The 25,216-nt window shown below is 41.4% G+C and overlaps 3 protein-coding genes across 10 annotated transcripts in view; 1 reads left to right on the forward strand and 2 right to left on the reverse strand.

Moving 5' to 3' along the window:
* Nucleotides 1-15,022, reverse strand: part of pde7a (phosphodiesterase 7A) — a 31,626-nt gene extending 16,604 nt beyond the window's left edge. For 2 of the 6 annotated variants that reach the window (XM_084339782.1, XM_084339781.1), the window contains exons 1-2: nt 14,192-15,022; nt 12,161-12,247 (exon numbers count right to left, since the gene is read on the reverse strand). In XM_084339782.1, coding sequence (XP_084195908.1) covers nt 12,161-12,199 — 39 coding nt within the window. In that variant the 5' untranslated portion in view covers nt 12,200-12,247; nt 14,192-15,022. Of the gene's footprint in view, nt 1-3,265; nt 4,353-12,160; nt 12,248-14,191 lie in introns of those variants that run through there. The other 4 variants (XM_084339780.1, XM_084339778.1, XM_084339779.1 and 1 more) reach the window with 3 other exon arrangements.
* Nucleotides 13,244-21,904, forward strand: trim55b (tripartite motif containing 55b). Of its 3 annotated transcripts, none has more exons than XM_084339786.1 (9): nt 13,244-13,261; nt 14,995-15,138; nt 16,008-16,177; nt 16,837-17,014; nt 18,304-18,399; nt 19,067-19,300; nt 19,403-19,425; nt 20,598-20,722; nt 21,002-21,904. In XM_084339786.1, the coding sequence occupies exons 1-9, from the start codon at nt 13,259-13,261 to the stop codon at nt 21,172-21,174; spliced, it is 1,146 nt and encodes a 381-aa protein (XP_084195912.1). In that variant the 5' UTR covers nt 13,244-13,258; the 3' UTR covers nt 21,175-21,904. The 3 variants fall into 3 exon arrangements, with proteins under 3 accessions (XP_084195912.1, XP_084195914.1, XP_084195913.1); XM_084339788.1 differs by lacking the exon at nt 13,244-13,261 and adding an exon at nt 13,877-13,960; XM_084339787.1 differs by lacking the exon at nt 13,244-13,261 and adding an exon at nt 13,968-14,066.
* A 1,016-nt stretch (nt 21,905-22,920) lies between these two features.
* On the reverse strand, nt 22,921-24,447 carry crhb (corticotropin releasing hormone b). Its single transcript, XM_084341100.1, has 2 exons — nt 24,250-24,447; nt 22,921-23,819 (listed from the first exon to the last, which is right to left on the reverse strand). The coding sequence occupies exon 2, from the start codon at nt 23,797-23,799 to the stop codon at nt 23,290-23,292; it is 510 nt and encodes a 169-aa protein (XP_084197226.1). The 5' UTR covers nt 23,800-23,819; nt 24,250-24,447; the 3' UTR covers nt 22,921-23,289.
* Nucleotides 24,448-25,216: the final 769 nt, after the last annotated feature.

Here is a 25,216-nt window from a genome sequence, read left to right on the forward strand (position 1 = left end):
AACACCCGGCTCAGAGTCTGAGCGGCTCCTTCAGCATTCTTACCACATCCTGAAACTACGTCAATCCGATGGCACTGTGCACAAAAAAAAGCCTTATCGCTTCAGTTAAAATCAACAGAGTAACTCCCTCAGAAAGAAGCACTGTAGTCTGTATTCCCTTATCCCTTATCATGTTCTGCACAGAAACATCCATAGTGCGGATGAAACGAGCGGCGCTATCTCCCGTCCTTACGCACAGGCCTATCATCATCTCCTGTCACATCTAAAACGAGAAGGAGCCGATCTCGGGTCAGTGGCCAAGATACCCATGCTGATATCTCTGACCCTCATATGATGGGCTGAGCTGACAGCAGGTCAGTGTTTCCCGTCCAAGCTGCTTTCCTCCCATTATTGCCAAAAGCCATGTGACTGCTCAGGCAACATCAATACCGTGCATCTGTTTATTGATTCTTGCATCGCTGCTGGGTTTTTTTTTTCCTGTTATGAAAAAGGTGTCAATTACACAGCCTCATCCGACCATGTGACTGTGTGAATGTGTTGCTAGTACCAAATCCTGACAGCCAGCCACATGGCACCGAAACTTAATCTCAGTCCTGCAATGTGCATCATCTGAGATGTGTGATGCCAAACTTTATGTGCGAATACTGTACATGCGTGTTTTGTAGTTTAACTGAGAACCACATGAGCCTTTGTTGTTTGTGACTCCTCAGCTCGCACTCCTGCGCCAAACTAATATTTCAGTCCAGTGTTTACCCTTCACTCCAGAGAAGCCAAAGGGGACCAGCATGCATCACTACATACAGTACAAGCAAATTCAAGTAATCCTCCATGTCACTTTTAGGAATTAGCCAACATGTATTGTAATAAAAAAAAAAAAACAATAGAGGCATTGTAATAGACGAATGAGCCCATTTATTTAATGCCGTTGCTGTTTTCAACGCCTCTTCAACAGCATATTTACACCCATTGTAAGCATTCCACGACCACAGAGTGACATATTCTTCTGAGACTGTGTCGTGTCTTCAACCCTACACGTCCTCTGTTTACAAGAGGAAATGTCTTCATCTGCGAGGGAAGGGGGGTGGGGGTGGGGGGGCTTAGAGGAGAAAGAGAAAGAAAGAGAGGGAGCTTGTGAGTGAGCGGAACAAGATAGCCAGAGAAAGAAAAGAGACTGAGACTCCGGCCATCTGTGAGTCTGGCAGCGAGCCAAACCACTGCCCACAGAGCCCAGGCACATGCCTAACTGCCTCTTTCTGCAATGGTCGTCCAGAACTGCTTCCACAAACAACAGGCCTGTGGAACCACACACAAAAACACAGCAGCCACCAAGGACAAATGCACCCTTATGGTCATAAATAGGGCCCGAAACACAATATTTGTAGAAGTGTAATTGCTCTGTGACAAAGGCTGAGTGACACTGCTGTATGCGCACATGCATGTTCGCCCAGTTCTGCCAGTGTTCAGCGAGAAAAAAAAAGACAAATTACTATGTCAGCAGGTCTTTATGTTAAATTACTCAATCTATCGCTGTTGCCTAAAGCAAAAAAGTGTTTGTAAACCTCATGTAATTCAACAATGTCTCCACAAAAATGACATGCAGATCATTATTGTTTCACTGGAAACTCACTTAACACTACAAAGTGCACTGCTTGCTGCAAATGACCCCTTTTTTCACAACAAAGCAGCATGGTGACAAACACACCTCACACCTGCCAATTGAAAATGAACTTTCACTTGAGAGATCAACTGGTGATATCCTACCAAGAGACACAATGGCTTTACGCTTGTGTTTGTATGCAGAGAATGAGCAATCGAGCATTATGCTGAGATGGGTTTTCTCCTGAGGTTTTGGGACCTCTCCAGGGAACCCTCCTTCAGGCTGTGGTATGAGAAGCAAGGTCTAAGAACCACCAAGGAAGGCCCTGGACAGCTACAGGCCCTCAGACTAGTTTTGTAAGTCTTCCTAACTAAGTGATGATGGAGTTGTAGGATAATATATGGATAGAAAGATAAGTGGATGGTCCAAAAAGTCTTGCGCAGCCGGTTTGTCCAACATTTCATTAAATCGGTCAACCCCGTGAAAAAAAAAGACACCACTGGCAACGAGAAACATTATGGGCCTTTGATAGCCGCGGCTATGCATTAGTCTTTGAGGGAGCTGGCCGTGATGGTGTTGTAGGTTCAAAGCGGACACACATGGGTGGTTATGTGGAGCAGCGTCTTGCACAAAGCACTAATGGATGGCTCATTGAAGAAGAGGATGCTCACAAACTCAAAAACAGTGACTTAATGCTTAGTTAATGTGTTGGGAGATGCTGTGGGAGTTTCTGTTCATGACCAACTAGCGGAAACGTGACCCAAAGAGATGACAATAAAACTGCCGTTTTTGTGCAAAACCACTGAAGCAATAGTGAGGATGGCCTAAAATGTGTAACGCAGTGAGGAAAGAGTTCATTGACTCATGTCTTGATGTGCAACTTTTCTCTGAGCTGAGGTACACGTGTTACAGTTAGTTAAGTGAGTTTACTGCACCTAATGGACAGTACATCATCGGAGACACATGCTCATACAGTACACAACAGTGACTCAGTGCTTGGCTAATGCATTGGCGATGCATTGTACTGCTGTGCCAGTTTCACTGTGTACATGAGAGTCAAGCAAAACGTGACCCCAACAGCTACATGAAGACTGCTGTTGTGGCCTGGGTTTTCTTTTCTTTCACCGCAGAGGAGAAATATAGAGGCAGGCTCACCAGAGGCACATTTTCAAGAATTCAAGACTCTGAGAAAGCAGGAAGTTCAAGTATGACTCAATGATTTATGTTTCTTCTGTCAATGTGTCAAGGGTTTGTTAACACAAATAACAGTGTGGCACGTTCTCTGCTGACAAACGTAGCAAGTCCCAGGAGTAAACCGGTGTACTTTAAGCGTCAGGCTGCCAGTGCTGGCTAAAGTGTAAGCCAAGAGGGCCTTTATCTGTGAGCAACATGCACAAATGCAAAGTGGTTGAAGGAGATGGCTGCTTGGTGTGTGTGTTTAGGGTGTAATAGATAAGAACATGTTGTATGAGTGTGCAAGTGAGTGTTCACTGTGTGTGTGTGTTAGGGCCTAGATATCCAACAACCACCTGCAAGATTCCTGTGGATTATTCATGTATTGGTGTAGGTGCTGCTTTCAAAGCCCGTGTGAACCCCAAGAGCCAAACCCCACTGTGACTAAATGTCATAAAACCGGAGATGAGTATGAGGATTTTTTAATTTATTTACCTGTGACAGCTGTCTCGGATCAGGAGCCCCGAAGAGAGAAGAGCTGGAGCTGAAACTAATGGCTCCCCTCCGGCTAAGGACATGCTTGGGAACCGGCCTGTCAAGAGGCAAAACCGGCAGCTGATAACATACTTCCATTGAATAGTCAGGGCTGGATCCGGATCAAAAATTTAAAATAAAAAATAAAAAAGAAAGAAAAATCAAACATATAGTGGAAAAAGATAACAAATGCAAATGCGAAAATAGATGACTGGTGAGTTAGAAAATCTCCCCAAAGCCGAAAAAATCTTTCAATATTGTGGAAACGATCTGCTATCGAGCTGCAAAGTATTTCTGTTCATTATGAGCGACTCAAAACTTGTCCAGATCGCCTTCATTGATGCTGCGTCTCATCTACCTCCGCCGTTTTACCTCCTTTGGTGTCATCCTGTGAGGGGGGAGAAAGACAAAAAATCATGCTGCTGTTGCATTTGCTCCTTTCCTTCTCATTTTACTCAAATCCGGGCCCACGGACGACGAGACCTTCTTGCCATTTTCTGGGTCTTTATGAAAACGCTTCCTCATTTTCACAGCAGAAAAAAACGTCCGCTCGTTTGCGCTCCGTCGCGTCCACGGATCCGCATATCACATATCCCGAAATGAAAACAAAAGGCACGACCACTTCCAAAAAATGTCATCAACATATCATGTTGTGTGTGCTGCTACGCCGGCGGATGAGGTGAGGCAGCTCCAGGATGTGAGACCCCCTTCTCGTCAGCCGTGGCCGGGAGCCTCTTCTCTCATTCAGACTCGCACGGAATAAAAATCAACATGTAGGGCTTTTCCGTCTTTTTTCTGAAGCTGCATGATGAAGGAGCAGTTGTCTAATTCACCGCTGACCGTAAAGCACAAAGTGTCTGGCTCAGAGAGGGAAACCCCGACGTTCATCTCCTCCACTGCGGTTCCGGTGGCTTTAAAGGACACGTAATGGCACGTAACGCGAAAACACCAACCAAAAAACGACAAATTAATCACCTTAAGTGTGTCTATTCCCCTATAACTACCTACCTATCGTCCTAAACATTAGCCTACTGTATGGTTTTAAAGCACACACCACCTGCCAGAGATGGTGCTGTTGGAGCTAGCGAAAAACGCCCTTGTCTAAAATCAACCAATGGCGTCTTGCCAGTTATTGTAACGTCGACGCTCATTGGACAAAAGCGCCTCCGACGTATAAACCGATTTACACGATTGGCCGCGCGGCCAGGGCGATCCCAAGACCCATATGAGCAGTCGTTTGCAGACGGCGTGGACTTTCTCAAGGGTATTCCTCCACAACGGGGCTTGCCCTGCAGCGGTCCACATCATTGCCTGTGATTACCTTCCTCTCATGACTCATACTACTTGGGAGCTCAGACTCACCGGGAGTTTGAAATGCAGCCTAGGAAATACAGCAAAAATGTTGCAGCTTTGTTGAGGCGATCTGCTCCATATGACAGCTTGGTGACTCAAGGCACATGCAGATTGTATAGTCAAGACTCTGAGTTACTCATTTTCTTGTGTGCACACATTGTTTGGGTTTAACATATACTGCTGGACCACAGCTGACTTCATGCTACAGCTGAGTGAATCAAATAATCTCCCCCAAAAACAGAGCATTAATGGACCAGAGCTTAAACATTTTCACTGGAGGTTTCTGTGCCATGCCCATGTGCTCGGGGGACAATGGGAGTGCCATGGCAACAGCCAGGCCCTGTGCCAATGGAGGCATAATCCCCTCCCTCCACATTTCCATGGGTCTGAATGTCATTCCCCCACAGTCATACCCCCCACACAGAGGTCCTGCATCTTTTCCAGGCAACTAAGGCAACACTGCAAAACACAACAACAAATGAGTTGTAGACAGTGTCAGGGGTGGAAAGAGGCCCTGAATACCCCACACAAGTCTTTCAAACTACAAAAGTAGTTGTTTTGACTGAGAAACAGTCGAAAGTAACAGTTACAAATGTTCATCTGAAGGTAAAAGTTCTCCGACTAAAGCACAAGCCCCCACCTATTCCCAGATACCTGCCAAAGTTGGGAAAATCATTACAAGGTTTTTTTTCGGACAATTCATTTATGTAAAAAAGCCAGTTAGTCAAACATAATTCATATCTGTCGTACCCAAACCTTTCTCAGCAATACTTGTATGTGTATTTTTAAACTTTGATACAATGCTAGTATAAAAAAACAACGGTCAATACTTAGTTCAATACCACAGCAAAAAGGCGGAAAAAAAGTCAGAGGCACAGAAAATAGGAATTTATTTTTTATCCATTAACAACTTGCAACTGCAAGGCTGGTATAGAAAAAGTCACACACATTTGTAAGAATCTTAATCACTTCCTTTCAGGATTTCGCAGGCTTTATTTGCAGCCTGAAATGCTTGATTTCATGGCAGCATGTCCAAGAAACTTCAGTACATGCTGCATTGTTTTTAGATGTTTTTACTCAACATTTTTTTAAAAAGTTTTCGTTTCTGTAGCGTCAATTGATGACTTACGTCTGTGTTCTGCCACAATATTGCACTCAGTGTAAAACAGTTAACCCCTGCTTTTGTGCAGAACGCCAGGAAATTGCCTTGCACTGTCTTTAGCATTGACGTAAATGCGAGAAGATTTTGTGGCACATGTGTGAATCCTCACAACCACAAACACCAAAGTGAGCTATATGATGCTCATGAGTGGCTCAATGTTTTCCACGTGGGACTACTTTGATTGGTGACTCTCATAGGAAACTACAATGATTGGTCAAATTTGTGGGAAAATTGCATCACTGCAAGGTCATGCAGCATTCACTGGAAGTTGTTGAATTTGCGTTTATTGTGTTACGATTGCAAAAATGGCAACTTCCTGGAGGGACTGAGTTGAAAATCTAACGGCAGTAGAATGATTAATGAAAAATCGGTTCATGTAAAGTTGAATCACTAATGTCAGAATGCAGTTAATGAACTACAAGAAGGCGAAAAAGCCTCTCAATCACAATTCATTTCTTTCACGTCTTCATTCTTAAAGATATTTGCTGCAAACAGAGCAGTGAAGATCAACCAACCGCAAACACACATCGTTTTTGTTGCCAGACAACTCTGAAACTGCCTGATCTGGCATATGACTACATCAACAGCACGTCACATGTGTGTGCACAGGACAGCACATATTTTACACTCGCTCCTCTAAGTGTACATGTGGGAAAAGGATTTGTGAGGCATTTCTGTTAATTAACTTCCTTCAATTAACCACAGCCCTTTATTTGCCACATTCACACATGCAAGGCTATCTAACACACATCACACACAGACACACACCTTTTTAGCATGGTAGGTGTGTTTAACTACTCTATCAGCAGTCTCGGGAGCTTTCGCAACACAGGTGAGCTGCATACCTGCTGATTCCCCTTGGTACAGTATCTGCTTGCGAGGCCCCCAGGGCTCCACTCACTCTGACTCTAGTCTTACTGAGAGCTCTCTGGAGGCAGATTGCAATCCGCCACGGTGTTCCTAATTGATTTACCTGTTATCCTCTCACAACACTGCCCACGCAGCAGTTTTACACTTATAGTGCTCTTTGGCATACATATTCTATATGTGCATTGGTAAACAAACACACCAACACATTATAGAGTATGTCTGTGTGCTCCATTCTTGATGTTTTCAATTTTTATATGTGATGTAACAATGCATCATCTTCGAATGACTGTCTAATAATTTCCTTGACTGACTAATTACATTTTTATCAGTTATTACATACATTTGCAGCAGTCGTCGTACCTTTATTAAAATGGACTGCTATTATCATCAGGTTAAATTTGAATGGGAACAGCATTTTTGTACTGTAATATAATTTTTATTTAAAACACCATTACAAGCACCTAAAAATGTATTGTTGTGGGTATGCAGAGCCATCTTGTGGTGAAAAGGAGCTATTACAGGAACAGAAAAAGAAAAATGTTCAGGTTTATGACAGTATACACAGGATTTTAGCTTGTTTCTTATGAGAGGGTATTGATAAGTATTAAGTCTTTAACTTTTCTTTTCACTTGCTATCAACACAAGAGGAAGCTCATACACAATTCAGAGTTCTTACCAGTGTAAGAAAACATGATCACAACGCAGGTATTAATGCACTTTATTTTTTTAAATTTGTTACCATGCCAATGTTTGTTGGTTGGTTTGTCAGCAGGATCACACAAAAACTACTGAACTGTGTTCCATGAAACTTGGATGGAGGATGGGTCACAGCCTTGAATAGACCCCATTAACTTTTGGTGCGGATCAGGATAAAGGAACGGATTCTTTCTTTTTTTTTTTTTAACTTTTTTTTTGTTGACATTTTTGTTAATTTCTTGATGAAAAAAAGAAAACAGGCGTATTTAGGTGGCTGGTTTCTATGAGTGAGTACAAAAGGGGACTGTTGGGTCTTGGTTGGAGGTATGACCTCTACTGTGTTCCATTCTAGTACTTATTGCTATACCAATGCGTTGCATAGGCCCAATGTCACATAATGAAATGTGTTCTATAAATAAAGCTGTCTTGCCTTGCCAGTATACAGACAACTACACTGTATAATGCCAAATACATACATGAATCCTATGATCTAAATGGATTTAAAAGTAAAATGTGAGCCCTTTTTGGTGACGACTGCAGTGATGTCAATATTGCATGGACATGACATAGTTTGCCCTCTTCCTACCACTAGATAGCACTCTTTTACTGTGTTACAGGCCAGCAGGCTTAACAATCACAGCTCCTCAGCAAAAACTCTAGTATGATGCTCATTTAATCAATAGAACATTTAAATTGTTTATTTATTGGCACTGTTTATTTCAAAAATAATTTGGTAGAAAAATGTAATGAAAAAGTGGTGGCAGGAATAAAAAGAGAATCACATTTTTTAAGATTTGATGAACTGTGATATTGAAGCTCATAAGTTAGGAGTTGTCGGGTGTCTGTCGGGGGATTGTGGTTAGAACTCTCTCCCTCATCCTGCACTAGTGCTATCTATAAAGACATAAAATGTCACAAGTAAAAAAAAGTTTATACTAGGGCATTTATGGCTGTCTTTTGTAAAAACAGATAACTGAATTTAGTTACACAGATATGAATGCCTACCTACTTGTTGTTAAGTACACTTAGATCTAGATTCACATCTTGAATAATGGGCCAATACCAGAGCGTGCATGTTTTCGTCACAGAAAATTTACCGTGTACCCAGTTCACAAAATGAACCACACAAACTGTGGGGATTGCTTGCTTGATTCACACTGTCTCTGCATCAAAGAAAACTAGATGACTTTGGGCTACATCTTTCAAAGTCTCACTATCCTCTCCTCTTATGGTACTGTACCCTAGTTTAACCTACTTAATGCAGGCAGGCAGGCTGTTGGTGTGTGAACACCCAGCTGCTGGTTGCCGAAATCACCCTGCTTCACTTCATTTTCAATTTAAGTGTTAAAGATGAAACAATGTAGGCTGCACTTCTCTTGACGCAGAGGCTGTGAGGTTGAAGCCAAGCTGGGAGAAGCACTTGAATGCTGAGCACATCTCAGCTTCCCATGACCATGAGCTGCAGTGGTGCCTGTTAAAACAGACTGACGTCTCTCGTACGTCACTGTATGGGAGGATGTTACATAAAACCTCATGCAGATATCTTGCTGTTTGATTTCATCTTTCTTATCATCAAGTGATTATATGTCAAAAATGATGAAAGGCACTTGCAAATCTGAGGGTCCACATTATATTATCATGCAAATCCATTATCAGTAACCCTACTTAATACTTACATTGGCTTATCCCAGACACAGTGTGGTGGATTATGATTATGGGAAATGCAACAGCTTGTCAGCAGTTATTTAAAATATGTAATTCTATTTTCAGTGTTTCTAGATTGCTTAGAAGATTTCTGGTCTATGATAATGTGGGTCAGTGTGTTTAATTACAGTGTTGGGATAACTTTAAAAAAAAGTGCAACCTTGATCTACGCTCTTTTTCAGCATGGCCAGCCCACATGTGATCATAACTACCAGTTTTACATGATATATCATGTCACGTAAGCAGAATAGACTTATTTCGCTCTTTTAGTAGTAGTTGGACAGATGTATTTAAAGTCAAGATTATGTGGCTGTAGTGTAAATTTGATTTCAACCTTTCTGTCTACATTTTGTTCATAAATGTTAATAAACAACATCACCTAAATGTTGATTTATAAAATGTCGGCTCATTAATTGTTGTATCCAAAGTGACGTTTTTGCGCGATCAAATTCAAAAGAATCTATTGCGCTTCCTACTTTGATTCATGTGCCAATTATCTTAAGCAGTTGCTTATTTAACTAAAATGTTGCTATTCATTGGATTAAATTGTAAGAACTGTAAGTGCTGTAACTGTAAGTGTCAAATCAAGGCTTGTCCTACGAGTGGGAAAGGCACTGCCACCCCGAAGACCGTGGTGATATGTGAAACAGCAGGACTGCAAGAAAGGTGTAACAATCATGATTACACAAAGTAATTCTTCTGTATATTCATGTAAAATGTATGATCTTATTTTTGTAAAGCATGGTTAGATTTTTAGTACACACAATTTAAGTCTACTCAGGTACTTTAATGTCATAAGATGCATAAAAGAAAATGAGATCCTAAGATATAAGAAATAAAATAGTGCAGAAGTTAACATATAGGAATGGAATAAAATATATATAAAACAAAATAATGTGGTAGGCAAGTGTAGAGTAATGAATGAATGAATTAACTGCCATGTGGATGGGTTATGGACAGGTAAGAACAGGAATTTAGACAGGCAGTGAATGTATAAATATATACAGTGATGGTTTAACAGCTTATACATGGGTAGTGAAATACATCTTAATATAAATATTTAGAAACAACAAATGTGAATAATACATTCGTAAATAATGTAAGTAATAAAAGCACAAGGTAACGTGACATCCGTAACAATAAGGTGAGAGAAAAGTATCATAATGATAAGCTTTGAGAGCTCAAGGGTTCAACAGGCCATGAAGCTGTCCCTGACCCTGATTGTGCAGGATTGCCTGCTGGAAGGTCATTTACAGGGCTTCTATCTGGCAGGGAGTGATAAAGATGGATGTTTGTACTTGTGCATTTTACATCACAATCATTACAGAAAACATATACTGTAAACTGTCACTGTACCCTACAATCTATTTATGACATGATTTAGCTAAAAGTTGAGCCTTTAAAATAGATTGGGCAGTCAGCCCACAGCATTTTTTTTACATTTTTCACTTCATTTCTAATTTAATTTGAAGACAAATGAGGAGATATAAATATAGACAACATAATGTTTACCAAGACCTTTTAAATCACACGCTGCGACTGCTACCATCTGTATGACTACAATATGACTTCCACCTAACTGAAATATTCATACAAGAGAACAGATGGCACCCTTTTCTGGCCCCATAAACACTTTTATCTTGCTCACGAGCTTGCAGACTTTTTGTGTAATGTTGTGTGTGATTGCATGTGTGTAACACATCCTGTTGTGTACCTTGTGGCCTTGGCAGTATCTGCAGACCCTTTTACTGTATGATCAAAACACCATGTACTACCACCGGGCAACACAGAGGAAAAGTAGGGTCATGCTGCGCTATTTAAACTGGCAGCTTCTGGCCTCCAATTTCAAAGCAGCGCCTATCTGGCTTTTCATCATCAAGCAATCTTCATACTGCTATTAATTTGTCAGTCTTCAGTCTTAATTGCATTTTTTACCAATGGGCTCTGCAGTATTATGAGTCAGAAAGAAACGGCTTAAACATTTCAAATTCACTTCAATCACAAAGACATAACCCAGAACATCTTCCTAATTGATATAATTTAAATTCACTTTTAGGAGCCATCTAAATGATGAGCATTTGAGCTGTCTTTTCTTGCTGTTAATGAATATGGAATCATACTAGTTAAGCCTTTTGAAAACTACTAATTAATACTGAATTAAGTGGTGGGCCCACGGCATCACAAAGTAACAAGAAAGCATCATTTGTAGTAGACCACAAGATATACACGGAAAGGAAGAATCATGTTAAATGTGCCTACACTTATATACTGTAATGGCAAAAGGTAAAAGATGTGTTGTCCCCAGACTGACACCAAATGAGGCAAAGCGAGAGAAATTAGAGAGAGGGGCTGGAGAATGACATTCATTCATTTTTAAGTGATAACGTCTGTCTCAAACGTTTAAATATGACTCACTGACTCTGACGTGCCTGTGTCAAAAGCATTGTGTGTGTTGGGCCATGTGGACTAATTATAAAGGGAATGGAAGTGCAGGAAAGGCAGATGTCATATTGTATGAGTCAAAAGAAAAAAAGTCAGATTATGTATGCTTAGATAGGTCATGAACTGACACAATGTTGAGGATCCTATGCACTGTTGGTTTGAAATAAGTTAGACAAAAAATGTAAAAAAAAAAATAAAAAATGTAAAAAAAATTGTTCATAGTTCGACAATCTACCTATGTGGCTATCTGATTTTGAGCGCAGATATAGTTTCTTAAAATGTAGCATAATCGCCTCACACACATTTTTTTTTTAAAATATCAATGGCTTCTGAAAAGCTCAATAATGGAAACCCTCCCGACTAACGGTGTAGCTCTGCTGGTTTAAAGGATCGTCCATTGATTAAGGTTTGATCCTGGGCTCCTCCTGTGTATACATCTATAGACACTGAACCCCAAATTGTTTCTGATGTGAGATGTGTGTTGGACAAATTGTCTGCCAGATCAATGCTAATAACACACTTTGCTGTTTTTTCCTCCAGAAATAAAACGGTGAACTATTGTCCAAACAACAATGCTGGAAACCCCAAAACCACAAAACGTTTCAAAGATCTTAACTATGCCTACTCACTGGTGTTGAACGCCACAATGCAGCTCCTTGTGCCTTCATGTACTGGAACAGTATGGGCAGAAAGTGTTAACGCCTCCTCCATGTTCTCTAGTTAGTGGAAAAACAATATTTTCATGTGAGAATACTTCTGGAAAGAGTTGACACAAAAAGACTTATATTACAATACTGCTGAGGAGAACAAATGGCGAGAGCATAGCATCTATGGGAGACCACGCCAAAATGAAGCCATTATAGACAACGTAACTTTATTAGTGTTGATGCTTGCTGCAATCCTCAGAACTGCTAATTACAATTTCTGAGTCATCCATCTAAAAATATTTGCAGTGCATTTGGAAGCCAGTTTCACAGTCAAAGCAAATGTTGATATTTGGTTTCAGCACTAGTTGCAACCAGATCACCTTTAAACTCCCTTACGACTGCTTACAGGTGTGATCATGTTTCATCAAACGTGCACATTTATAATGCAGACCTCTGCTGTCACGAAATAAGTAATCAGGTTATTTTCAACTGCTTGCTCAATGTTAATCTGTATTAGAAGAAAATAGGAATAGATCAGACACTACATTTCAACTTGTCCCACGATAGATTATAGGCCTACGTGTTTGCTTTTGGAGTGTAATGTAGTAAATTGAAGAAAACCATCAAATGGTAGGCAGCTACAGTATAGCTACAGGGAGAACTTTTCATGTTCTTATTATTGTTTTTTTTTTAGATCCTTTTTTATTCTATCTTTTACTATGTTCCCTTTTTTTAGACTGTTAACTCTATACTAATGCTATGAGATGATGATCAAGGCTGTATAAATTGATAAAAATAGGGTATTTTTTTTATCATAAAAACACTGTTATAGTGGCCCTGCCTTTCAAGTGTAGGTTTTCCACTATGTGTAGTTTATACATTTGTAAATGAATGTATTATAGGCTAGAGAGTTTTGTAATTGCACTGCTACCTTGACATGGTAATTGCGCAGGTGCGGAATAGCGAGTTGCATTTTGGGAAAAAGAACTTCTCCTTCGAGCCGGATTCGAACCAGCGACCTAAGGATTACCATGTATCCACTACAGTCCTCCGCTCTACCAACTGAGCTATCGAAGGGGGATGGTACATATACTACCATTTTATGTTTTTATTAGTGATTTCAATTTAGTGCAATTTCTATGTCATATATCAATGTAATTTATCTTAAATACCTCCATGTAGAGCAGCGAACAAAGTAGAGCGAACGCTGTTTCGCTATAACGTTTGTCTGTCTGTCTGTCCAAGTTGGCCTCCTCTCCAGTTCAAATTGTTTCAACTTTGGCGAAACAGTCGTGATAAACCTGAGTTATAACAGTAATTTATTTACCTAGTGTCTTTCCTGCACCGGTAGGAAGCCATTGACAGAACGAGCTAAGAAGAAAATGAGCAGTCGTTGCTCTGAAATGCTCCCCTGTGAGCGTTAAAGTTCGCTGCTAGCTCGCTATTGACGATAGCTAAACTAGCTTGTTATTGCTAGCGAGGTGGACGTGGTACCTTTCCATAGGACGACTGTAGCTTTTGCACGCCACATAATAGTCCGCAAAGACACGCGGTATATACTTTTCCTTTGACATTAGAAAAGTGTAGTGGAATATGGATTATATATCTCATATTGATGATATATATTATGGGATAGATAGCATGTAGCAGAAGGGGAATTAGCTCAAATGGTAGAGCGCTCGCTTAGCATGCGAGAGGTAGCGGGATCGATGCCCGCATTCTCCAGATAACTTTTTCGCTGGGAAAGTTTTACACTGTTCCCACCATAGAATAATCCACCAGGTGTGATAAGACGCCGTCCTGATGCAGCTCGTTTTTACTTGTTTTTCTTTACTGCTAACTTTGGTGATGAACTCATAAATACAATTTCATAAGAATCGCAATTGTGGTAAGACAAGTTAGCTTCAATTAGCTAACGTTAGCTGGCTGTCCGAAGTGCAAATAACTATTAGAACCTGAGCAAAAACTTGGTTACTGCAAGTTTTAAAGACGGTACAAGTTGTTAAATGATACCTCAAGCATTTCCTCCTCCTGTTGTAGTTAGCTAGTGTTGTAAAATGCCTTTCAGTGGGCATCGTCATCCTCCCTTTGGTTCCCGAAGTTTCTGCGTCGAAGTTCGAACAGTTGTCGCGCGGATGCTGCTAGCTAGCGCCTCTAACGGTTATCTAAAATGCTAGCTACGTTAGCAGGCTAACATTTCACAGTGCAAACGTTAGCTTGTGTGTTATCCAGCACAACTGTTGAGTAAATGGAAACTTTTTTCTACGAACACAGCTGTTCATCAGTTGTTTTAATGATCAATTGTGTAGCTACTCATCTGGGCAAAATGTACATCTCATTTTTAGGAGCATGCTTTAAGGTGGCTGATAATACATTTTGCTCAAACTCAAATATTTCTACAGCCCAGACATCCTTTTGTCATGGCTATGTAACAGCTGATTTTTTAGATGTGATGTAAAGCCTAAACACACTCATGTTACATACACTGCACAGACGCCCAGTCACCTCTGCTGCTAGCAGCAGTGTAGAGGAGGACGTAGGGGCTGGTAGGCAGCTGTTCAATGATGCCTTGCTCTGTTTCATATATGGGCAAGGTAAAAATGGCAACCTTTGACGTGACAGCAATAGCTGCTAAAAACAGAACTGACACCAGCGAGATAGGAGCCCACACCCGCTAGGACACGAGCAGCAGGCCTACTCCTCAGGCCCACTGTGGACTGTTTTTATACACGGACTCTCTGCTAACTTTACCTTCTTTTAGTGGTCTTATCTAACTGTTTTTTCTGTAACATTCGTGTTTTATGTGTTGCTGAAAGCGTTTGTTAAAAAAACACACGAGCATGGAGAACCTGGAGAAGCAGCTGATATGTCCTATATGTTTGGAGATGTTTACAAAGCCTGTGGTTATCCTGCCATGCCAACACAACCTCTGCAGGAAATGTGCCAATGATATTTTTCAGGTAAGCAACTGAACAAAATGCCACTTGTTTACGTCTGATAAGGAAGTATTTATAAACTTGAGGATCACCGTTGATTTATAGAAGCATCTCCAGCTAACAGCCTATGTCATTTGAACCACTGATATTTTATGAACTTGCCCTACATTTGTGATGTATGAGGCCGAACCAGATTTAGGATTACATCTATAACAGGTGTATAGGTTTTAGACAGTAAGTCAGCATTTTTTGTGTCACAACTGATCATAGTTTAGCATATGTGGCGTTGTTTACCAACGTTAATTAATATATTTATTCATTACCAGCATCAGAGAACATCAACAGCGTGGGAAATTTAAGATGTACCTTAGTTACAATGTTTTTTTCCTTCATTAAAACGCCTGTCAACAAACTTGGGAGTGATAGCAGGAAGGCGTGGGACGATAGGAACATTTATTGTCATTATTATCCTGGCCAAAATAATTACAGCTCACAACATTATCCCAATAAACATCAGAATATGCTTTAATCTCTCCAAATGGCACAAAACGTACTGGAATCACTGCCTTACACGTTGTAAAGACACAGAAGTATTTAATGCATCCCCATGGTCGCTTTTCACAATAAATCAGGAAATTGTAGGACTGTACGTCAGTGAGCTAGATAGTTTTTCTAAGTCACTCGTGAGGATACTTAAGATTATCTCAATAATGGAAATTTACTACGATTTACTTATCCTGAGTTTTTCTTTTATTGTCCCACCTCTAATAGCAGGGCAACTCAGTGTTTGTTGATTGAAACATTTTATTAGATTTTTGTAACTGAGATGAGCTTGTGAATCAAAACCTTGTGCCATCCATCCATATTCAGGTTTGCATTGTGACTCTTTACAGGCCTCTAATCCGTACCTACCAACAAGAGGTGGCTCACTGACGTCTGGTGGCCGCTTCCGCTGCCCGTCCTGCAGACATGAGGTGGTTCTGGACAGGCACGGTGTTTACGGGCTGCAGAGGAACCTGCTGGTTGAGAATATTATTGACATGTTCAAACAGGAGTCCAGCAGGTGAGACAGATCAGACACGCTGATGTACACTGTTCAGTTCCTTTATCAGACAAAGCTGTGTTTAACCCTGAGGCCAGTGAACAGAGATTAGAAAGGAGAATGAGGATAAACTGGTGTGTAGCAGTTGCTTGTGCCAGTGGCTTCTGAGTCAGAGAGCGGGAGTGGATGACAGGACGTTTGTAGCTTTAGTCATCTATCTACACAGATGATTTCTTAATCTGGCTCAAAGGCTTGTATGACACACTATCCACCAAACCCATGATGCTCAACCTAATACAGGGTCAAGATGTTGTGGCATTGTTTCAAATAATTAAGTTACGGACATTTTATGGGCAATTAACTGATATACAGTGTAATTCTTATTGGGTAAATTTACCTGACCGTATGTATGAGTTATTCATAAAAGATAGAAATTAAGAAAAAATCAAGCATAGCTACACACACCTTCACCTACACCTGCATACTGCACAGTGTTATGGGGACGCACAGCATTGATTACAGTACAATGTTCATGGTAAGGCAAGTCTGATAGATCATCAATAAACCGCTGGGATGTGTACCTGTGACATTATCAAACTGACATTACACGTCACATCAATATGCGCCGAAATGCACGGCCTTGACAGGAAGACACCCCTGTTTTCTTTAAACGTCAACAGCAGCAAGCCGGCGCCAGAGAGAAAGGAAGAGATGCCCATGTGTGACGTTCACGAGGACGAAAAGATCAACATTTACTGCGTCACCCACGGCGTGCCCACGTGCTCCATGTGTAAAGTGTTTGGAGCTCACAAAGACTGCGAGGTGGCGCCCATCTCCAGCATCTACCAGACGAAGAAGGTGAGGGCTGAAATACTCATGCAGGTCATGAGATTTTGAAAATTATGAGCAGTAGATACTGCTTTTTTTGATACACACGATTTTGAATATGTGAAACAGTTTTAACACCTATTTCCCTCAGTATCGATACACTGCTAACGTATCCAAACACACCTCTCGCTGCAGGGCCCACATCTCCTTGTCTCCTCTCACTCACTCAAAGTGCTGTCTTGTCGCCACTTGTCTCATTCACTTCATTTCGTTAATGTGTTGTAACTCACAAAAGATGGCAAGACCAGTTTGGGTTGAGACAGAAAACAGTGGGAGTGCTGTTTGGGAATACTTTGCATTGAGGCAATTAAACAAGGAAAGGCAAAAGACACAAGCATGCCCATAGGCAAAGGATGCTATGGATCAGTGCTAACAGTTACACAAGAGATACAAATCTTCAGTCTTATCTGGATTTATCCGTATTCATGTATTTTGGTCTTGTATAAAAGTACTGAAAAAACCTTCTTTACATACTTCAAAGAACTCATGAGATAGTATTTGATGATAAAAGACAGCGTCTTGTCTGAAGATAACAATAAGTCTCAACAATTCACTGAAGTATCGAAGTACATTTATGAAGCCTGTTGAGATCTAAAATAACAAGCTGTGGCATGGCTGGTATGGGAAGGTTGAATCCGGTGGAGAATACAGGACATTGAGTTATTGTGAGGAGTGTGTGTTTGTGAGCGTGTGTGTGTTTATGTTTGTAGAGGATAGGGGATGGATTCAGAGGGATGTGTTTTCGTGTAAGATGAATGGATGTGATATGAATGTACATGTCTCTCATCTTGTGTTTTACGTCTTGGGTTTGCGACTGTATAAATGTTTCATATCATCCTGATACCATCCTTGGATAGTAGAAACTACATTGTACATGATGTTATTATATATATATTATATATTATGTATGTTGGTTAGAGATTGTAAGTAAAACCCCAGAGGGAAAAGCAAGAAATGAAATAAAGGAAAGATCAGTGCTAACGAGAGGTGCTAACACAACAGATCTAGCAAAGCAAGAAAGACCGACATGCTGAGCTAATCTCCCCCGTCAGAGACACACAACACACAATTTACGAGCCTTGTCAAGATTGCGTGAATTTTTCCCCACGGTATCGAAATTTGGTATTGAATATCCATATTTTTCAAGGTATTGTATCAAAGTTGGAAATTCCAGTATGATGACAACACTGTTGCGCCATTAAATATATTTACTCGGGTCAGATTTCAGGTATTTACTCTGCTGTGTCCTTGCCCCTCAGACAGAGCTGAGTGACGGGATCGCCATGATGGTTGGGAACAACGACAGGATGCAAGGCATCATTAGTCAGCTAGAGGAAGCCTGTCGTGCCATAGAGGTCAGTGTCCAACTGCTGCAGCGCCTGGCCGCTCACTCACGCAGCAAGCACTCGCTCTGTGCACACACTAATGCACCTGCACTCACCTGCACAGACGCACATAACAGGCATAATGTGTCCTTGTCTCTGCCGCTCTCTCTGCTTTTATCTGTCTCTGAGATGTAGACAGTGAGTTGGAGAGAGCAAAACTAATGTATTGTTGCCTCAGTCTGCCTCTTTTCCACATTTTCTTCTACATGCACTTAGCAGGGTACTCCATTCTGCCTCTGGCCCATTGACTTTAAAAAACGAGCAGTGTAACTGATGGAGGGAGAACAGACAGCTTTCCTATGGTTCACGTGCCACAGTTGGACATAGTTGAGAGGAAGCTGGAGAGGTTCCAGTCCCCCATGTGTCACCCTCAGCGGAGTCACTCACGACGGACACGCAGAATGAGCTTCAGTGCCCTCCCTGCACATATGGCACTACCGGATGGGCGGAAGACATGCTAACCAGAACATTTGTAGTTTACAGTATTGGACCATTCACAGAAAGCCATTACCTCATTTTCTTTACTTTGGGTTTTTAATTCACATACATACATTCTGCTCCAAAACTGAAATGAATGATGAATGGATTCATGGATTTTCAGAATTTATGATCTTTTCCTTTGTGTGTGCACGCATAGGAGAATGGTCGGAGGCAAAAAACTGTGGTGTGCGAGAAGTTCGACCAGCTGTACACCATCCTGGAGGAGAAGAAAAGGGAGATGAGTCAGAAGGTGACGGCCGAACAGGAAGAGAAGGTGAACTATATCCGGGGCCTAACCAAGAAGTACGGAGACCATCTGGAGGAGAGCTGTAAGATTGTGGAGCAGGGGATCCAGACTATGGAGGAGCCGGAAATGGCTTTGTTTCTACAGGTCAGAGTCAAAATGGGGTTCATATGGGGTTCAAACTGATCATAATATGGTTACAATGATCAGTGTTAAGTTGTTTGTCTCTTCTCTTTTTGTCTCCTTTAGAACACAAAGCCTCTCCTCAAAAAGTGAGTACATGTCTTATCCATCATTGATTACAATGACATAGCCTGGGAAACACAGTTTGTTATGTAAAAAGGATAGCATATTGTCATTTAAGGTCAAACAAAAGGGTGTTGGGGTCTAAATAACTAATGGGTATAAAAAGTTTTGGAATTGGTCTAGTAGCCGAGATCAAGCAGATCACCTCAGCAGGGAGTCACGAAATGGGCTGCAGTGGTTTCAATGTAATCTTTGAGGGAAAATGTGCCATCATCCACTAAAAGTGCTTGTTTTTGCCACTGACAGGCTTAGATTGTCTTTCTAATTGTCTGACAACATTATGGAATAAATACCTACAGTGACAGACCTTTTTGTTAAAGAATAATGTCCTTTTTGTTTCACCTAGAACAGCCATTAAATAGCTCTGTTCAAAACCACCAGACTTCTTTGACAAAGTCATTAATTTTAACTCACAGAACACAGAAGTTGGTGCCCTACCTCTGCATGAATCAGGTAGATTGTTTGCGCTGTTGTGTGATTAGGTCAGTGGTTCCCAACGGGTGTGCTGTGACGCAAGTCCAGGTGTGCTGTGGGATTTTGTTATAACCATAGATTATTGTTGCACCATTGAAACCAAAAATAAATGTGTACAGAGTGATTAGATAACGCGTTACGTTATAGAGGCTATTTTACACAGATATGAATTCAAGTGGGCCTTGACATTTTGGCCTGCCCTTTGGTGTGCCTTAGGCACAGAAAGTTTCAAAACCACTGGATTAAATGTTTTAACACCTTAGTTTCAAGTTGACATCCCATATTGTGGCTGCCAGATGTGATCGTCTGGACCAAAATAGCAAAAAATAGGGCCCAGGTCTAAAAATACTAAAAGTACTCCTCAACACTATTAAAAACTGCCAATGGGTATGTTTGCATGTTTATTTTTTTCATAGACTTGTGAATGACTTACCAAATTTACATCTGCCTCTACACATATAAAACCACCAGCAGCAAGATCACACCTCGAGAGTAATTCTGTGAAATGTGGCAAATCACTATCTGCAGCTCAATATCCTGAAATAACTTGCAGAAAGTGCTAAAAATCACAGATTGATGATGCATAACAAGTGTCACATTATCTGTTTGAGGGGAGGGTGTTTTTTTTCCCCGTAAATATTCTAATTGCATCTTCTGCACTCAGGATTGCAGACGCATCCAGCACAGCACACTTGGACAAAGTTGAGCGCGGCTATGAGAATATGGATCATTACAACATCGAGTTCAAGAAAGAGGGAAGGGCCCTGCGCAGCATTGACTTCATCCAAGGTGAAGGGACAGAGTTGGCGATGGCACCAGTGGGACTAGGCAACATATATATATATATATATATATATATATACAATATATATACATGTATTGTTATGGTGATATGGAGCTAAATTGTCTTAGATATATAGTCAAAGAAAATCTCATTGTGGTAATATAATGTGAAAGTACAAATAGTAATACTATAGCTATATGGCCCAGTCCTAGGCAGCACTTCTCTGCTCAAAGCTCAGACTTGCACTAATGTTTACTTTTATTTCCTTCTTATCCTCTCTCCAGATGATGAGGACGAAGAAGAAGAGGATGAGGATGGAGAAGCAGGCGCTGAGGAAGGAGAGGGGGCCCAGACTGTTTCAGGAGGCAGTGCTGTCACAGCAGCCTCCATCCAACCTCCTGCCCCCCAGCAGACAAACTCCTCCCCGAGCGCAGCCAAGAGCGCCGCTTCCACCTAGCTGTCAGCCCCCGGCCCAGGCACCACCTTAAACTAGGAGCAGGATAAGTTTTGCTCCTAGATGTTGATTTCAGGTCAGTTGTGGTACTTTTCCTCCCCGATTGGGGAACTGCAAGACGGATTTAGATCTGTGCCAAAGGGAAATCCTGAGTTGCTGAGGTAGATCTAAAGGAAGAGACAGAAGTTTCTATTCTCTTCTCTCTCTCCTGCTGTGATTGTGTTAATGTGCGTCACCGCAAACTGACTGGTCTTTGATGATTTTTTCCTGACTAAATACACATTTTTGTTCTTCCTGTAGTGCTACTTTTACATGCAGTCTGTTGGTTATTTCCAGAATTCAGTATCATACATTTTTAATGTAGCTGACCTTTTGTGTCTCACTGCTTAAACTACGTCATTAGAGAGAACGACAAGGGGAGCCTCAGGTTTTCCTCCCTGTCACATACTTTTTTTACGACCGATATAACTTTATGAGTAGTTGAAGCAGAGTACAAAACTATCACTGTGACATTTTAGTTGTTCATACGTGCAACAGCCTGTATCATGCGTTGTGTTCCTGGTTGTGTAACATTTTCCTATGATGAACAAAACGTCACATTCTGCCTGGTGTATTATATATAAAATACGACTGTTCTCAGTTTCATCTCACTTCCACATGTGTCGCTGTACTTTGTGTGATGCTTTGTGCCTGGACTGAATTACCAATGAAATAGATTTTGTGTAACACCCTCCCTGTTTGACTTACTTTTCTCTTTCTCCCTCCCTTTATCTCTTCTTCGCACTCTTTATTTGTTTATTTTTGTCAAAGGAAATCCATCCAGCAAAGCCTTTAGTGCCAGTTGTATAGCTTTTCTCTACAGCATGGTCGTGATGCCATTCCTGCCTACATCCTTCTCTGCATTATCAGAACGAAGCGTGCCTCAGGCCACCAGTTCTCCATTTGTCGCCCTGTGATGGTCTCACCTTGCTGTCCCTCTACCATTGAGGGAGTCCCATCTAATTATTGTGCGAGTGAGTTGGATCCTTTACAAATGGGCTCAATGCAGCACTAAGCCTCAAGTTGCTAAGTGGGCCAAAACAGAATAGGATGACTCACACCCACAGCTCTTGTCTAGTTTACTCTTGACACTGTGGGTCAAGGATCAGCACAACACACACACAGTGCCTTTCACACTCATTAGCTGTCAGTGGTGCATCTTTCAGCCCCAGCCTCTTGCTGGTATAATGAGAATTGCTTCTTGGGGATTACGGGGTTTAGGAGAAAGGATGCTATGTGAATGTTCTCCACCTGCAGGTGCTCTTACAGAAAAAAACATCTTTTTGGTAAATGTTTTTGCTGTTACAGCTTCTTTAGAGAGGAGGCACGGTGTTAACCCACGACTTGGCTCCGGAGCAATGCCATTGTTACACCATATAAGATTTTTATATTCAGTTAGAGAAACCTTTCTCTACCGATCAATATTTGTGTAGGCAAGACTCAAGATGCAGTGGCCATTTGTGCTCTCTCCAACCAACTGTTTGTTTGTTTGTTTGTACCATGAACCTGTATGCTATTGCTCCTATTTAAGATTAAAAATCTCTATGTCAGGAAATTGTATGTTAATCGAATTAGTAATTAAAGTAAGTGGGGATAGTTAGCTTTCATTTTAGCTCATGTGTAAGGATATCCACAGAGAAGTGTAAGCATTGCTTTTAATTTTTTTATTAAAAAATATAGATATAAGACGTTCTCTTGCACAACAGAAAATGACTGGTTGCACATAAGTTTATTAACAAACATAAATATCATAAATACAGTGATAATCTAAAACAAAGTATGCCAGTTTTGTCAATGCAGTATTTCATGTCAACCCAAAGTATTTCATCTCAAACATGAAGAACGGCGCAATTCTACAGATTTGACACCAACATCAAAATGGCAAGGTACAATCGGATCATTATAAGTCAAGCCCGTTTACGCTCCATAGTTTGAGGTTAAAGCTATAAATAATAGAGTGATAAAGCAGCACTATATTGTACAGAGCATGTTTTGTGCTGATGGTAAAAATGCAACAAAAGAAAAGAAGAAAAGAAAAAGAAAGGAAAGGGAGATCTTTGGCGGACTGGAAAGAGGTCTTCATTTCCCGAAGAGCTCCATCATTCTTCTGTTATTTTGCGCTTGCTGGGCCAGCTGTTCCGCCCTGGACATCTCCATCATCTCCCGGAGCAGGTGGAAGGTCAGATCCAGGGAAATCGGCGGGTCCTCGGACCTCCTTCCCCTCTCCATCGAGTCGTCCCCGCGATCTCCGAAGCCGCTTATGAGCGCCCTGATGTTCCCAACTTTTCCTTGTAAAAGCCGCCGCGTCAGCTGGAGTTGCAACGCTCTGTTGTAGATCGCAGGTGATCCGCCGGGATACATGGACGATGATGGGAAAGAGTTAGAGTCCCCGTTGCCCAGTCGGATGAAATACTCCTCTCCAAGCCGCTCCAGGATGGGACCAGACTGCTGTTGCTGCTGCTGGGAGTTTTGGGTTTGGGGAGCTGGGACGCGCAGGGCACCGCCAGGGCTCTCAATAGCCCGACATTCGTAGCGGGGTAAGAAGGCAACTAGCAGAATCACGGTGGTACCAAGTAAATTGAGCTTCATGTCAGGATATCAGCAGGAATCTGAGAAAGGAAAACAAATGCCTGAATTATTTCCATGTCACATTTATTATTTCTTTCCTGTTCTAGTGTGAAATGCGCTGCGTAATGAGGAATTTACGCACGAAAAACAAGCATTTGTTTTAATGTGATGTGGAATATCCTGCTCGTAAAGGGAGGATTTTTGATAAACTGTGGAAGTTTGAGTGTCACTGCCTGCTGCCTAATAAATCAAAATCAAGTTTAGAAATTCAATGCAATTACTAAAGACAAAAATCCACTTGGTGTTCTGTAAATAACTGTTTGAAACGTTTGTGAAAGCAAAGCGCAGGACCTGTTTCTTCTTAGTCACCCGGTGTTAAGTTGTGCCGAGAAAACGAGAATATGTAACAAGCCACAGAAGACATGCAGACAAACTCACAACATGTTTGAAATAAAGGAATACATTTCATACCTTCAGTCTTTAGAGGAGGTCCAGAACAGCCGTGCAGTTTGCCAGGTAGTTGGCGAGATGCCGCCCTCCTTCACTTCTTAGAAGAAACAAGTATATAGTTACTTAAAGAGTAGATGCTGAATGGACTTATATAGCCAAGCTCACTATAAGTGTCGCGCTCCAAGCTGAGATTGAGTCTGCGCGTACTTGCATGGGTGTAACGTGAATGGACGCCTCTGACAAAGTGCTTTAGTTTAGATGAGATGAGTCATAAGTGAGTGTGCGCGCGCGTGCGCGAGCGTCTACCACTGTGCTTTCAGAATAGCCCTATAGGTGCCACACCTGCTGGCATTTCCACTTGAATGAGTTAGTTCAGAATAATTGTGGAGGATTCTGAGAGGCAGACACTGAAGAGTGAAAGACTGAATGTTAAGCCATTTTTATTGTCTTGCATCTTCTCGGTCACAGCTCATTTTCAGACTGATGTGTCCTGGATCAGATTGTGGTGTGCTTTGCATGACAAAAGTATTTCTTATAGAATGACAAACACTGACTGTTTTTTCTTTTCTTTTTGTTTGTTTGTTTGTTTTTGATCAACTTGCAATAACGAGCAAACCTTTTGGAAAAGCATTTGCAGGCACAACAGGTATATTTTGGTGCAATCTGCAGGACTGACTTTGTTTCTGCACACTAATGATTGTTGACCTGCGTTGTATTCAGTGCATCTGCAAACAGCTCAGGCTGAGAGGGGGGCATTGTCTCCCAGTGATTCATTGCTGCTGCACATACGTACGTCACTACCTCTGCCACCGGGTGCCTCGGCCACCTCGCTCCGAAGGGGCCCAACGCCAAGCCACCCTTTCAAGATGGAGAGCCCAATCCGATGTCAGACGAGTCGTAAGAATCCTAAACAGTTTGGTGACAAAAAGTAGAACTCTTGCTCCAGCTTCTGTGCAACGCAATGAAATAATCTTAACACTAACATGTT

This window comes from Pagrus pagrus, assembly GCF_965226575.1.
Source record: "Pagrus pagrus genome assembly, chromosome: 20".
In the NCBI taxonomy this organism is placed as follows: domain Eukaryota; kingdom Metazoa; phylum Chordata; class Actinopteri; order Spariformes; family Sparidae; genus Pagrus; species Pagrus pagrus.

What these genes read in the sequence shown, in the direction of transcription:
- trim55b (XM_084339786.1), top strand. An exon ending in GTGCCAATGATATTTTTCAG is followed by an intron (nt 15,139 to 16,007) that starts GTAAGCAACTGA and finishes GACTCTTTACAG; the next exon opens with GCCTCTAATCCGTACCTACC. An exon ending in TTCAAACAGGAGTCCAGCAG is followed by an intron (nt 16,178 to 16,836) that starts GTGAGACAGATC and finishes AAACGTCAACAG; the next exon opens with CAGCAAGCCGGCGCCAGAGA.
- crhb (XM_084341100.1), bottom strand. Translation starts at nt 23,799, where the DNA reads ATGAAGCTCAATTTACTTGGTACCACCGTGATTCTGCTAGTTGCCTTC.